Consider the following 15,733-nt stretch of genomic DNA (forward strand, 5'->3'; position numbering starts at 1 on the left):
GCACACCTGACCTCGGACTCATGTGCTCCTAGGACAATGCACACCTGACCTCGGACTACTAAGATGGATCCCTGGCTGACTCGTCCCGGACTGGGCTCACATGGGACCAGTTCATGATCCCAGGTCCTGCACCTTTTGTACAGAAATGTCTACGTGGCATCCAAGTGCGGGATGCACGTGACATCCCCTTCTGCTTAACTTGACGGAAGCTGCATAGCCTTCAAATAATCCGTCAATAATGCCAGATAGTCTTCGAAAAATTCTTTGTCGAGCCATACCGCTTCATGAGTTCCTCGGTCCTGAAACTTTGTGAGGAACTGTCGTAGTCTTCGGCCTAAGCCATGCTTGAAACTGTTGGGTTTTGTGCTGTGTATGCACCCAGAGGAGTGCTAGTGATCATCAGTAGATTACTGGGGCACTTTTTACTTCAGCTAGTGGAGGTTTTTTCCCCCAGTTTAGCTTAGTTTCACTTATAAACAGTTTATAAGTGTTTTGGTCCACCCGGCACATTTTATGGCCGGACATGTGAACACATCTTTTAGGTCACTTTATTATGTGGCTATTGTACTTCACATTATCAATTGAATACACAACAAGAGTCGTGTTCTCTCTCTGCTTCCCCACGTTTGTGTTTGCAGTACCTCCAAACCCTAACCCTAACAGCTGAAAGCCTTCATTTGGTATCAGAGCTTCCAGGTTGGCATGCTCTTGCCCTGCCCGTACTGTTCCTCACCACCATTCGTACTGCGTGCAACTGACCGTAGAGATACAGCTTCGCCTGCAACAGTCCGTACATTGCAGCTGTCCGTACGAGTTCGCCGACAGCTTCTGTTCTGCTCCGTACACCTGTGCCTGCCCGTACAGTTCCACACCTACGCAGACAGCGCCTCTGTACACACCTGCGCAGACAGCCGTACAGGCGACCTGCTGTGTACCTGGTCGCCCTGCTCCGTACAGACCATGATTGCAGCCGTACAGTCAACGTACCTGCACAGTACAGCTGACCAGAATCTGCTACGCACATCTGAAGCCAACAGTCGAGTGCAGTTTCGCCTTTTGCTTCCGTACTGTACCTGCTCGTCCTGCTTCCGTACTGCTTCCCCGACTGTAGCTGCTGTGTACCTGCACAGTATAGTCGATTGTACTACTGCCCAGCACAGTAGTGGTAAGCATTACATATTTTGAATTTTGGGCATTTTTATTTTCTCTGTGAAAATCTTCTGGCAGATACATGCAGACTTTCTTGCAAAGAAAACTCTACAGGTTTCTTGCAAGGTTTTGGGTGTAGTAACTTTGGGCAATTTTTGGGCATTTTGGCACTGTGTAAGCCATTTTTGCTGCTCTACTCAGTCAGTGGTGCATTGTGTTGCACATTGAGAGGATTGAGAGTGCAGGCATATTTGGGTAAACTGTATTCAGTGGAGTACAGTTGCTTTCAGGGTTCTTGCTATTGGGTTTTTTGATACACAGGTACAACATTGTGCATTGGCATAATGGCAAATCAACAGCAGAGTGATGTATTCACGTATTTGTCTAAGGAAGACAAATTGGACGGCACGAACTACTCCTTGTGGAGTTTTATGCTAAAAAATGTGCTCGTGGCAAAAGGTCTTTGGGATTTTGTTAGTGGTGATGAACCACGTCCAGGTCCATTGGCTCCAGAGACTCCTCCCCAAGGGGGTGCTCGTGGACGAGGACAACAGGTACAGGCTCCAGGTCAGCCATTGCCTGTTCAAAGAACAAATGCTCAGAAGACATGGGATGCCAGAGATGCACAAGCCTTGTCACTCATTGCATTGTCAGTACAGACGTCTATTATACCTCATATTCGTTCAGCTGGCTCTTCACAGAATGCATGGGTGACTTTGGAGCAGATGTATGCTGCTCGTAATGAGGCTTGGATCTCGTTTTTGAAAAGAGAGCTGGAAAATCAGAAAATGCATGAAGGAGATGATATGTCTAGCCACTTAAACAAGTTGCAGGATTTGAGAGAGCAACTCATCAATGTGGATGAGATTATTCCTGAGACACAGCTTGTGTCCACCATCTTGCACTCTTTGCCAAGATCTTACTTGGCTTTTCATACCTCTTTGAACCTCAGTATGAGGAATGCTGTTGAACCCCTCAAGTATCAAGAACTTGTTGCTCTCTTGCTACAAGAAGAGCAAATGAGGAAGAATATGAATATGAACACAAGTGCTGAACAAGCATTTACTACAGGTCAAAAGGGGAAAGGCAAATCTCAGCCAAAGAGTTCAAATCAGAATTCAGGTGATGGTGGTTCATCTCAGGATACCAAGAAAAGTGATGGACAGCCCAAGAAGAAGGGCAAATGTCATTATTGTAAGAAGCCAGGTCACTACATCACAAAGTGTAGAAAGAGGATTGCCAAAGAGAAGGCAAAGGAATCTGGGATGTCTGTAAATGATGCCTCTAAAGCTCCTCCAGAGACTGCTTCTTTTGTTGAGGACAGGGATTACTGTTTCTATACATGCAGCTATGATGCCTCTTGGTCTTCACAGGCACTCAGTATGACAGAGCATGCATGTACTTGGTATTTTGATAGTGGTGCTTCAAAGCATATCACATCTCGCAGGGATTTGTTTTGTCATGTAGGCCCTGCCCCTGTTGGCAACTGTTCAGTGTGCCAACAATGCTTCATATCTAGTTCGTGGCATTGGGGAGATTCAGCTCACAGCCATTGATGGCTCTATTCTTCGCCTTAGAGATGCCTTATATGTACCAGGGATAAAGAAGAATTTGTTGTCCATTTCTTCTTTAGCTCATTGTGGTATGCAAGTCCACTTTGATGATGACAAATGCATGGTCAGAGACAAAGCTAATGCTTTGACCTTGATGCTTACTGGTACATTATGTCATGGACTTTATCAGTTGGATGCATTTCAGCCAGTGGATCAGTCTGCTTATAATGCATTCACTCTTACTCCAGCTCAAGGTGGTAAGGTACGTAGTGTACGGTACGCTATCAGTACGTACAGAACGTACTTCTGTACGGAACAAATTTTAAGGTACGTAAACAGTACGTACCATTTGTAAACAGTCCTAGAAACCTGAATATTTTGTAGAGTCTAGACATAGCAACCAAAATACTTAAAATAAAGAGACTGAACCTCATTACTTAAAGTTTAAATCAATTATCAGTTACCAAGCCCATTACACAATACCTCATGTTAACATTAAACAGTCATAGTGATATAAGCAAGAACCATGAAAGTCATAGATAATAAAAGAGAGTACAAATATCATGTCTACAGCTGCCAGCACATGTCCTGGTCCACAAGTGCAAAAAGCAAAACAATGAAACACTACACAGTTGTCTAGACTCTAGAGTCTAGACGCAAGAGTCTCAAATCTCATCATCAGATGAAGATGATGAGTCTTCTGAAGAGAGCATGCCTCCATCATTGATACCATTGCCCTCTTCATCGAACTCTGGCTCAGTAGCAACAAGCTCCAGTGCATCCTCATCATGTGCCTCGGGAATCTGAGTGTGAATGAGTTCGACAGCCTCATTTGCACGCCTCTGCTGGGTGCGACGAACTGGAAGCTTTCTCCTGCGAATGCTCTCTCGTCTCGCAGAGCCTGGATCTGGAGCTGCCAGGCGTAGAGGAATGCTGAGAGATCGTGCACGTGAGCGGGTCACACAACGATCCACGCTCTCAAGCTCTCTATGTAAAGCTCTCAAAATCTCCTCTTGCTCATCTCTAATCTGCCGATCCACAAGCTCCGGGTTGGGTTCATCTACCATTTTGAGTAGTGTTGGATCAACCTGTTTAAACATGCCACAAATTGCATATTGGACAATGAACATCCATTGAACTACAAAAAAATTTCTACTTCTAAGTTCTTATTGAGTCCAAATTTCAATGTATATACTATACCTGCTTCGGTGACCCCAAAGCATGGTAGCTTCGCACGAGCCTCATGTTAGCTCTGCAATACACCAACTTCTCTAATTGAGAAGTACTAAGGCGATTCCGAATCTTAGTGTGTATAAGGAGTATGAGCTCCAGTTCTGCTCACATGCTCCAGCCGAGCAATCCTGTGCAAAAATGAGTGCAATGTGAGCAAATTTGTAAATCTTTCAATGCTAAAACATCAATCTTCATTTCCGAAGATTATACTTTAGAGATTAATTACAAGTTACCTGAGATAGAACACGAAGAGCAACTCGTGAAAGGTTTGGAAGACCAACCCTTCCATAAGAGTGCCACCATGTCAAAGGGAATTTCATGGCTTCCTTCCTCAATGACACAGGTCTCGCAAATGAAGCACCAATACCACTCATGTAAGTGGTGAACTCTCTATCAATCTGAAGTTGCTCCTCCTCTGAGAACATCCTTCCGACATACTGTGACTGCTTCATGCTCAAAGCAGTATTATTCCATAGCTCTGGCGACCTGTAGAGAGGATGGAGCATGGCAGCCATCGCATGGATGGGACGGCTCATGAATGTCCACCGTTTGTCTACAATGTCCAGGATCTCACCTCGGCTGAAAATGAGAGATTGAACATACATGTCTTAGGTTATAGTGCTAAGAGAATCGAGAATCGAGAAGTCATAAAAATCAAAGAAAGAGGAAGAAATTAGAACTATTGCTTACCGTTGAGCAGTCATCATGGAGCAACATGGTCTTTCATTTGCATAAACAAATGAAAGACCAGCCCCAAAGTTGAGCCCTCCATATCTGTAAGTCGGAGAAGGACATACACGGGCTTAAGTGCAACTGAAAGGCTATGAACTTGCTGTCAAAAATCATCATCCAGGATCCGCCTCTGCAAGTATTTTGTACGCTCATCCTCTGAATTATGCATCTGTCGCCACCTTGGATCCACAACTGTTGATGATAGTGAATCTCTTATCTTGTAGAGCCTATCCAAGACCAAGAACATGTAGGCAAACCTGGTCTTGGATGGTCTCACCATATCCAAAGGGCTATGGCTCCGAAAGATGGCAAGAGCCTGATGCTTCTTGCGGAAGAAGGTGGTGATCTTTACAGCATCTGCAACAATGGGCTGCACCCAAACAAGCTTCCCAATGTCTTCCATAAGTAAATCAAGACAATGGGCAGCACATGGAGTCCACACTATATGTGGAAACTCTGCCTCGACCATTTGACCCATTGCCTTGCAGTTAGAGGCGTTGTCGGTCACCACCTGCACAACATTGTCCTCCCCAACCTCAAGGATAGCCTGTCGAATGTGGCCATAAATGAACTCCCCTGTGATCTTATCGCCTGCTCTCCCTGCATCCACGACACGCAAGAAATAGGTGCCCAAGCAAGATGACACAAGGATATTGATTATGTGCCTCTTGCGAATGTCTGCCCACCCATCTGAAATAATAGTGCATCCAAACTCCTGCCAACCTGCTTTCACAGGTGTGAGCGCCTTGTCTATCAAGGCCTTCTGCTCATCCAACATGGATGTACGCATCTTCGTATACTGAAGACCTGTCCATGTCTCAGTAGGCCCTACCTGCGCAATTGCTTTCACCATTCTTTTCCATTGGTCTGTCCTTAACACATTGAAGGATATATTACACTCAATAAGAGTGCGACAAATCTCCATTTCTGCCACCCTTTGCCGCTCTTTTACCCAAGCTTGTGATGAGATACAAGAACGCAGAGTGGATTGCTTTGATGCCTCCCCTGTACCTCTCGCATCTTGTGGCAGGAGGTCCTCATCATCAGCAATACGTGCCCTCTTCCTGCCTGTGGTGGATTGGGCTGAAGCCGAAAGACTTTCACCCTCATCTACTGTACCTGAACCTGTAACATCTCCAATAAAAGCATCATGGAGAGCATCTTGCGTACTTTCACCACCTCTAACATTGCTTGCACCACCCATTGCAGGACAATTCTCCGCAATCAATTGGTCCCTCACAGCTTGTGGTATTTTATCACATGGACCACATTGATTGGTGCACCCGATACCTGTCATGTGCTTGATGACGCGAGTTATGGTGCTAGTGTACTGCTCCCCGCAATACTTGCATGCCCATAGCCGAGTACCTGACCCTTGCTGAGAAGGGGTGTTAACAACCCTCAGGACATTGGTGTGGATTGCCCAGTTCGGGTTGGTCTTGCGCGGCATGATGAAGCCTGGGCGTGAGAGAGAGCGAAGAAGAGCGAAGAAGCTACTCTGCAGAGTTTTGCAGGTACACACGATTGTGCAAGTATTCACATGGACCCAAAATTTTTTCGCTTAATGCCCAAAATCTGGTCGCTTATATGCAAGCGCATGGTCGCCACACACGTTTCGCCACGCCACGCCACTTATTATTTTTTTTTTAAAAAACCGTACGGATCCGTACAGTACGGTATCGTACCGTACCGTACGGCTGTACCGTACTGTACGGATCCGTACGTACGTACGGAATCAACCTTGCTCCAGCTATGGTTGATGCGGAGTTATGGCATGCTCGCATGGGGCATGTAAATTTTGGTAGTCTTATGCTTATGCAGCGACATTAACATGTTTACAGACCTACCTCGACATAACATGTTTACAGACCTACCTCTCATGGAGAGGCCTCCAGATCACATTTGTGAAGGATGTATTTTGGGAAAAATGCATCGGTTTTCCTTCCCACATGATCAGGCTCTACGAGCAACTGCAAAGTTGCAGCTTATACACAGTGATCTTTGTGGTCCCATGCAGACGAAGTCATTAGGAGGTTGCTTCTATTTTGCTACATTTATTGATGACTTCTCTCGTATATGCTGGGTCTATCCTTTGACACAGAAATCACAAGTATATGATGCATTTTTGGCCTTTGTAGCACTTGCTGAAACAGAGTCAGGATGCAAGGTTAAGACTCTCGGTTCTGACCGAGGGGGGGAATATATGTCACACACGTTGAATTCCTTTCTTGAGAGTAGAGGTATAAAACATCAGTATACTACTCCTTATACTCCACAGCAGAATGGGGTTGCAGAAAGGAAGAATCGGTCACTCATGGAGATGGCCAGATGTATGCTAAAGGCAAAGAGGCTACCACATATCTTTTGGGTGGAAGCTGTCATGTGTGCTCGTCATATTTTGAATCGATGTCCCACAAAGGCATTGGTTTCCGTTACTCCTTTTGAGGCTTGGCATGGTCGCAAGCCTTCGGTATCACATTTTTGTATTTTTGGGTGTCTTGCATATGCACACATACCCAAAGAGTTGAGGAGGAAGTTGGATGATAAAGCCACAAAATGCATTTTTGTTGGGTATAGCCGTGAGAGCAAGGGCTACCGGTTATATGACCCACTATCCAGGAAGATATTCACTAGTCGGGATGTGATTTTTGATGAAAAATCAGGAATATCCATGGCTGGTTATGATGCAAATCAGGCTGAAAATGATGTGTTTGAAGGTCTACTACCTATGGAGTTTCATTCCACAGTTGGTGATCCAACTCATGAGGGTACAGGACAGCTAGCAAATCATGAAGGTGGTGCAGAAATTCAGCAGCAAATTGAGCCAGAAGCTGAACCAAATATGGGGCAGCAGGCACCACAGGTCAGACACATACCTAGATGGTATTTGAGGACATTACAGGACAGCCATCTAGAGGGTCCTCTTGTTGGTCGTACTCGTAGGGAGACACGGACCAATGAGCATGCACACATCATGGATTTGAATATGGTTATGGCAGCCAGTTTACAGGATGATGATGAGCCTGATTCATTTGTGGATGCACGAGACAATGTGCATTGGAACAAAGCCATGGAGGATGAGCTTGATTCTATTAAAAGGAATCAAACATGGGATTTGGTTGATCTGCCCAAAGGCAAGAAAGCAATTGGTACTAAGTGGGTCTATAAGTTGAAAAGACATGCAGATGGATCCATTGACAGGTACAAAGCCCGTCTAGTTGCAAAGTTCTATGCACAGAAGAAGGGCATTGATTATGAGGAGACATTTGCTCCTACATCCCGTATGTCAACACTTAGGTGTGTCATTGCATTGGCTGCACATCGTGGTTGGGTTGTTCACCAGTTGGACATAAAGACTGCTTTCCTACATGGGGACCTCGAGGAGGAAGTTTATGTATATCAGCCCATAGGCTTTGCAGAACACGGTCATGAAGGGAAAGTATGCAGGCTGAAAAAGGCCTTGTATGGTTTGAAACAAGCTCCACGAGCTTGGTATGCAAAGATAGATGCTTTTCTACTCACTCAAGGATTTGTGAACAGTCCATCAGAAGCCACTTTGTATGTAAAGAAAGAAGAGAAAGATCTGCTGGTCATCAGTCTTTATGTAGATGATCTCTTGCTCATGGGATCAAATGATGACAAAATTGCAGCTTTTAAAGAGATACTGCAACAGACATTTGACATGTCTGATTTGGGGCTCGTACACTACTATTTGGGCATACAGTTTGTGTAGGATAACAGAGGCATTGGGTTGTTTTGCAATCTCGGTATGTTGCTAAACTTCTGGTGAAGTTTAAATTTCAGGATTGCAAGCCTATTAGCACTCCTATGGAGCCTGGGATGAAACTGTCACTACAAGACGACAGTATTTCCTTTGATGTCACTACATATGCTCAGGCTGTTGGGTGCCTTATCTACTTGTGTACTACACGGCCAGATATTCAGTATGCCGTATCTCAGTTGAGCAGATTCATGCACAGCCCGCGATTGTCACATTGGCAAGCTGTGAAGCGTGTATTCCGGTATTTGCAGGGTACCTTGTCTCTTGGATTGCTTTATCCTGAGGGGGGTGACATGCAGTTATACGCTTAGAGTGATTCAGATTGGGTTGGTGATTTTGATACCAGACATTCCACTAGTGGAAATTGTTTCTTTCTTGGCTCTTCATGCATTTCTTGGCTAAGCAAGAAACAGACCACAGTGGCCACTTCGTCTTGTGAGGCAGAGTACAGAGCAGCCTACACTACTACTGTTGAGTGTGTTTGGCTGCGTTGTCTCATGACTGATATGGATATTTCAGTGGAGGAGCCTACACCTATCTATACTGATACTCAGAGTGCCATTGCTGTGGCCAGGAATCCTGTGTTTCATGCTCGCCCGAAACACATTGAGATTCACTATCATTTTGTTCGGAGAGACTCCAGGCAGGTGATATCAATCTGATCTACTGTCCTACAGATCAGAATGTGGCAGACATCTTCACCAAGGCATTACCACGTCCGAAATTCGAAGCATTCCGCACTGCTTTGAATTTGTTTCCTTTTGGTGGATGATGTACAGTGATCACATATCACTCCAGGGGGGTTTGTTGGGTTTTATGCTGTGTATGCACCCAGAGGAGTGCTAGTGATCATCAGTAGATTACTGGGGCACTTGTTACTTGAGCTAGTGGAGGTTTTTTCCCCAGTTTAGCTTAGTTTCACTTATAAACAGTTTATAAGTGAAACTTATAAACAGTTTATAATTGAAACTTATAAATAGTTTAGCTTAGTTTCACTTATAAACAGTTTATAAGTGTTTTGGTCCACCCGGCACATTTTATGGCCGGACATGTGAACACATCTTTTAGGTCACTTTATTATGTGGCTATTGTACTTCACATTATCAACTGAATACACAACAAGAGTCGTGTTCTCTCTCTGCTTCCCCACGTTTGTGTTTGCAGTACCTCCAAACCCTAACCCTAACAGCTGAAAGCCTTCAGAAACGGTGCAGAAGGATCTATTCTGGAACCATTACTTTTGCTTCATCCACAATGTCTGGTTCCACTCTGTCTTTGACCTCTGAAGGGGGTGGACCTGCATATGGCTTTAACCAACTTACATGAAATACATCGTGCATAGTCCAAGTCAGAGGTAGCTTTAACTGCATAGACACCTCATTAATCTTTTTCTGGATGGGAAATGGTCCGAAGCTCCTGAAAGACAACTTTGGGCATCGCTTGCCCACTTGTTTCAATCTTTGCTTCATTATCCAAAGATAAACCCAATCTCCTTCCGAAAACTTCATATCCCTTCGGTCTTTATTGGCTTGTCGAGTGTAGGCCTCTTGCGCTTTAGCCAATCTGTCTTTAACTGACTCTAGGATCTCCTGGTAAGACTCCGTCACTTTGTTCGCCTCTGGTACTGAAGACAAAGTCCTCGTTAACAACGACTGGAAAGGTCTTCCAAACACTGCCTCATATGGAGTCCTGCCAATAGCTGAAGAAAAAGAGTCATTCAAAACAGCTTGAACTAAAGGCAAAAACACTTCCCACTTACCTTGCTGATCGTGGACATAACACTTCAGCGCATCAAAGGCCAACTGGTTGTATATTTTGTCTGGCCATCTGTCTGTGGGTGGAATGCACTGGAAAAATTAAGCTTAGTACCAAAATTATCAAACAATGCCCTCCAAAAATGACTGGTAAACTTGGCATCTCGGTCTGACACTATGGTTCTAGGAATCCCACCAATCGGGTACCAATGCCGAATGAATAGCTGGGCAACATCCTCGGCGGTCACATTGGCCCTGCACGGAATAAGCATAACAAATTTGTTGAACCTATCAACAATAGTTAAACACTGCGTATTACGCTTACTCGGACTGGGAGGCAGATTTGTGACAAAGTCCATCGAAATGTCCTGGAAAGGACCCTCAGGAATTGGCAAGGGCTGTAACAACCCGATCTTCTTTCCACGAGGAGCTTTCACCTTTTGACAAATGTCACAGCGTTGTACATATGTAAACACATCACGCCTCATCTTTGGCCAATAGTATTGTCGTTCCAATTTCTCTAGAGTCGAATTCATGCCCCTATGACCACCTGTAATGGCGTCATGGACATCATGGAGAAGAGCTGCCCTGAATGACTTCATGACACACAGTCGGCCTTTGTAGAAAAGCCAACCATCGCGTATCAAAAAATGGCATGGTCCTGTGGCATCCAATGCCTGTTCCCATTGAGTACCGAATTCCTCGGAATCCGCGTACGTGTGCTTCATGTCCTCTAGTCCTGAACCAACAAGGTCAAGTCTAGTGGTCTGAATCATAGATACTTGTCCCTTCCTGCTTAAAGCATCGGCCATTGGATTGGCCTTTTCTGGAAGGTACTCAATCATACCACCGAACTGCTGGAATATCTGACTCCAACGGTGTTGTCGATCACTCCACTGTGCACTTGGCATCGTTTGAATCCAGCGCAATGCCTGATGGTCAGTACGAATCTCGAAGTCACGGCCATACAGGAAATGTTTCCAATGTTTCAAGGCCTGTATAACTGCTAGGAGTTCACGATCATAGACTGAGTAGTTCTTTTCGGCGGGCAGTAACTTACGAGACATGTAAGCTACCGGATGACCATTCTGTTGCAATACACCTCCAATTGCGATGTTACTCGCATCGGTGATCACTTGAAATGGTTCGTCCCACGAGGCAAGGGCTAAACAAGGCGCTTCTGACAAAGCCACCGTTCTGGAATGCCTCCAACGCTCGTGGAGTCATTCGAATCTTTTGCCTTCTTGTTTTCACTCCCTTTAGCAGATCGGTGAGGTCTACCGAGAGGTTGGGAAACTTGTCAATGTGGGTGGAATATGCCTGGCATATACCCACAAATGATCTAATGTCATAAGCTGTCTGTGGTACTTCCCAGTTAACAATCTCGACCACTTTAGCCGGATCCAATCGAATGCCTTCAGCACTAATTATATATCCCAAGTAATGTACCTGGAACAGATAAAATTATGACTTCTTTTCATTGACGTAGAGCTCGTTGCTTTCCAGCAACTTCAGGACTTTCTCCACATCAATGTCATGCTGCTCAACTGTAGCTGAAAATATGAGTATGTCGCCATAGCGGGAAAATGCAATTCCTTTCCGGAACGCAATCTGACCATCCACTATTTGTGTGGGAGACTTCCGGAGGCTTCCGGAGGCTAAAAACCAACCGTCCTTCGAGGGACAGGAGTCACTCCGAAAGGGGTAGTCCACCGGTGTCTAAAAACCAACCACACGAGCGAGAAAAATTTTTCTGGTTTTCTTTGTTGAATCTTTGTCCTTGAAGTAGGCTCTGATACCACTGTGATATGCGGAAGCTTCAGAGAAGGATCGGTACTTCAAAACTCAGAAATCAGCACTCTTTTCGCGACGGAACTAACGCACAAACTGAAAGGAGATGTGCAGAAAATAGAGAGAGAAGGGGGAGATGGAGAGGACACAGTATTGGGTCCCAATTACCCTCTGTAGGGCCCCCACCACGGATGGTGTATTTGCTTTATTAGAATGATGTAAATCTAAAAACAAATACAGAAAACTTGACCTTTTCTTGGCTAGAAAATCCTGCCCTTGACCTGAATCCTTCACCCCTTTGCGTTAGCAAGCCCTTGGCTGTCTTGGCCCCTTGGTTTGCTTGAGCACTTGGTGAAAAATGAAATGAATGATGGGATTATGGCTTCCACTATTTATACTCCTCAGGAGCAGTCGGCCAGCTGAAAAACAGGCAATGTCCCACGACTGGTGAAAATTCAGCAATAAATGCTGAATTAAATCCCAAAAAATCCTGCCTTTTTTTTCCTAACGGGCTGAAAGTGCTGCGCCTGCTTCTGATTGGCTGGACACAGCTTTTGTCCACAATCCCAGGGCTGGGCAGCTTGTATGGGCTGCCCCATACATGCCCTACAGCCATATAAAGGCTGTAATCTCTTGGAGATTACCTTATCTGTGCCCTAGGGCTATCCTACAGCCCCTCCATGGCTGGTGGGTTCAGCCTGGGCCTTCCTGGCCCACATGGGGATGGTTTCACACCATTCCCATGCCCATACTAAGCTCCGGGGTAGCCCTATGGGCTGGCCCCTTGTCCTAAACATAGTCTATTCAGTGATCTGGCATTCGGTACCATACTAGATACACAGAACCACTGACATCATTCTAGAGGGAGACTCACAGCGCAGACTGGCACTGTTTCATGTGCAGGACAGTGCACACCTGACCTCGGACTCATGTGCAGGACAATGCACACCTGACCTCGGACGACTGAGATGGATCCCTGGCTGACTCGTCCCCGGACTGGGCTCACATGGGACCAGTTCACCATCCTAGGTCCTGCACCTTCTGTACAGAAATGTGTACGTGGCATCCAAGTGCGGGATGCACGTGACATGAGCCATCCACGAAGTAATGGAACGAAATCATGCCCAGTTCCAACATATTTCAGGCATGCTACCAAAAATGGGGCCCATGCAGGTTGGGAAGTAGTGAGCTGCCATACAATAACCTAGCGTGATTGGCCATAACATAATACAGTGTGAACACAAATCAACACACCACTGTAGTCCATAAATCTCCCGATTTTTGAGCAGCAAGAAAAGGAAGAACAAAGTTCACATTGGAATCGATAAGACATCATGGCATCAGTCCACCAGAAAGGAAGTTATCCAAAGAGAGACATTTTGTGGAAGTTTGTTTTTATACTCTAACTTAATAGGACACATTGGGACTGCCTCTTTTGTTTCTTTTGTAAGCTGAGAAACAAGGAGGAGGAAGACTTCAGTGCACCACCTGGTCGAGTCATGAGTCATATGGTGCTCAAGAGTGGATGTATGATGGTATAGCCATAAGTTTCGTTGCAAAAAGGGGTGTTGAGAATCAGTGGTATCTAGTTGAAATCCCTTGCAGATGTTATCAAAGGCATGGCTCACCATGCAAGGAAAATATCAATCATAACTTGCCTCTGCTACAAAAAGATGCAAGCAAGCAGCTAATGGGCAGCCTATTCCACTGATCTAGGCATTGGTCCTTTTTTCCTTGTACCGTCTTTCATACTTAACAGTAACAAGTACAGGAGAGGGGTTCCAATCCAATGCCACATGGCAGTGGCATAACAACACAATGAGCAACATAATGTGTGGAATTTAAAGATCACTGTGTTTTTTCCTTCTTGATTACAGAAGTTTTTCCTCCGTAACATGTGAAAAGCTGCTTTGTGGGGTGTCCAGGCAAAAAAGTCAGCGGAGAACATATGCAATGCTGTTGCGAAGGCGAACGATGTAAATGCCTGCCCATATGGCAAAGATTGCCGTTTCAATCATGACCTGGAAGCCTTTTTAGCACAGGTATTTCGTGTCTCCAAGGTTTTGATTTGTGGCTTTTCTTTTAAATTGGGTGCTAGCTCTAATTGCACATAAACCTGTCTTTTGTTTATGGGGGATACAAAATTACGGTTTTTTGTTGATGGCAATAGTTTCTGTCGTGGCAAATCACTATTTTGTGGTATGTTTGTTTCATTGCTTTCCGTTGCCTTGGTCGAAAGGTATTTATTTTGTCAAAGTCACGTGAGACTTGCCTCTTCCCCATCGTGTTGCATATGGTTTGGTCCCCATCATGCTGCATATGGTTTGGTTTCAGCCACAAGAAATTAGCACCCACCTTTCTTCTAGGCAAAGCCATGATGTGATCATAGCTGGAAACACCCATGGGTGAAAATATTAGTCTTTCCCTCTAGCCATTAGCCTGTTGCCGTTTTTGAACTCCTGCTTTGCGCTACAAGCATTAGCTGCAGCAATTAATTATTGCACAACGTTACTCATGTTCATTTATTTCAGCAGTATATATGCTACTAAGTCATGCCTTTTAGTGAGGTTGTGTGTCTTCTGCTGTTTCATCTGTTCTTTCTCAAGCTAAGAGTGCAAATGGTTTTACATGTGGTTTCAGAGCTAATGGGTCTAGTTAACTTTTTTTATGCTTGCTAGACAACCTTGCTAGAGTGAGATAGCTGTTTTAGGGTGAGATCAAGAAATTGCAGACTTGCATTGTTCAGCAGCTAAGTGGAGCATCAATTCAGGGCTTGCAAGTTAAGCAAAGGGTACCTAGTGAATTTGCTCAGAGAGCACAACCAAGTGTTGGCAGTCGGCCGGTTGGAAGTGCCAGCTACTGTGACATGTGAAGGATATGATCGTCGTAAACACAACCTTAGGCTGACTAAGCTGCACTTAATGATGCTTAAGAAAGACAGATAGTGTCAATGCAATGCAGTGCAGCTATATTAGATGAATGGGTTACAATGAGATCTGAATAGATCTATGATGTTGTCCTAGATGGATATCCTTCTCGGGATGAGATGGATAGGCTGAATGCTGATGCTGAGGACTGTTCCTTGCTCCAATGCTGAGGTCCACCCTTCGATGCCGGCTTCCCTCTATGTAGGAGATAGGAATGATGAACTATATGCTGAATATGCTGCCTATATGCTGAATATGCTGAATGGACTGCTGTCCCACTGTCTTTCCCTTGTCTCCTGGAAGGAAACGCTGAAGGGATAGCTTTGGAACTGATGCTATGCTGATCTGATGATGAAAACGCAGATGCTGTCCTGTTGCTTGGGAAGGGAACGCTGAGGAGATGATGCTCTATGCGTTTGCTGATCTGATGGACTGATGCGCTGAACTGATCTGGATGAGATGATGATGGGCTGAAAACGCTAATGAGCTGAGATGTGATGATTGACTGAATGGGGGGATGCGCTTCTATTTATATGTGGGTACTGATGCAGGTCGGCCAGCCCTGAATGCTCACGACTGCATATGAATGCCATAAATGCCAGTCGGCTGGTTTATAAATGCTGTCGGCTGAGTAACATTGCTGTCGGCTGATGCACATGATGACTAGAGTGCTGATGCTGGTGATAAAACACCCCCATATGATGCTCATACTGATATATGCCTGAATGAATATCCTGATTATATGCCTGATGATGCCATGCCACTTGTACACCTGATGGGTGTGCACGTGACGGCTACGGGGATGCGTGCTGC

General features: G+C 45.1%; 2 protein-coding genes and 1 pseudogene across 2 annotated transcripts in view; 1 reads left to right on the forward strand and 2 right to left on the reverse strand.

Moving 5' to 3' along the window:
• Nucleotides 1-15,733, forward strand: part of LOC147620283 (FMN-linked oxidoreductases superfamily protein) — a 60,277-nt gene that overhangs the window by 14,059 nt on the left and 30,485 nt on the right. Inside the window, exon 2 of the mRNA XM_086772473.1 lies at nucleotides 13,919-14,035. Within this exon, the coding sequence (XP_086628599.1) occupies nucleotides 13,919-14,035 (117 nt within the window). The remainder of the gene's footprint in view (nucleotides 1-13,918; nucleotides 14,036-15,733) is intronic.
• On the reverse strand, nucleotides 3,230-4,035 carry LOC147620284 (uncharacterized). Its single transcript, XM_086772474.1, has 2 exons — nucleotides 3,903-4,035; nucleotides 3,230-3,790 (listed from the first exon to the last, which is right to left on the reverse strand). The coding sequence occupies exons 1-2, from the start codon at nucleotides 3,945-3,947 to the stop codon at nucleotides 3,368-3,370; spliced, it is 468 nt and encodes a 155-aa protein (XP_086628600.1). The 5' UTR covers nucleotides 3,948-4,035; the 3' UTR covers nucleotides 3,230-3,367.
• Nucleotides 3,974-6,243, reverse strand: LOC147620285 (uncharacterized; annotated as a pseudogene).

This window comes from Cibotium barometz, chromosome 32 (assembly GCF_041138505.1).
Source record: "Cibotium barometz isolate CiBa-2024 chromosome 32, ASM4113850v1, whole genome shotgun sequence".
Classification (NCBI taxonomy): Eukaryota; Viridiplantae; Streptophyta; class Polypodiopsida; order Cyatheales; family Cibotiaceae; genus Cibotium; species Cibotium barometz.

Bases quoted from the DNA above. Each gene is read 5' to 3' on its own strand.
- LOC147620284 (XM_086772474.1), bottom strand. From the start codon at position 3,947: ATGAGGCTCGTGCGAAGCTACCATGCTTTGGGGTCACCGAAGCAG. The intron at 3,791-3,902 runs GTATAGTATATA...ATGTTTAAACAG, and splicing joins CTTTGGGGTCACCGAAGCAG to GTTGATCCAACACTACTCAA.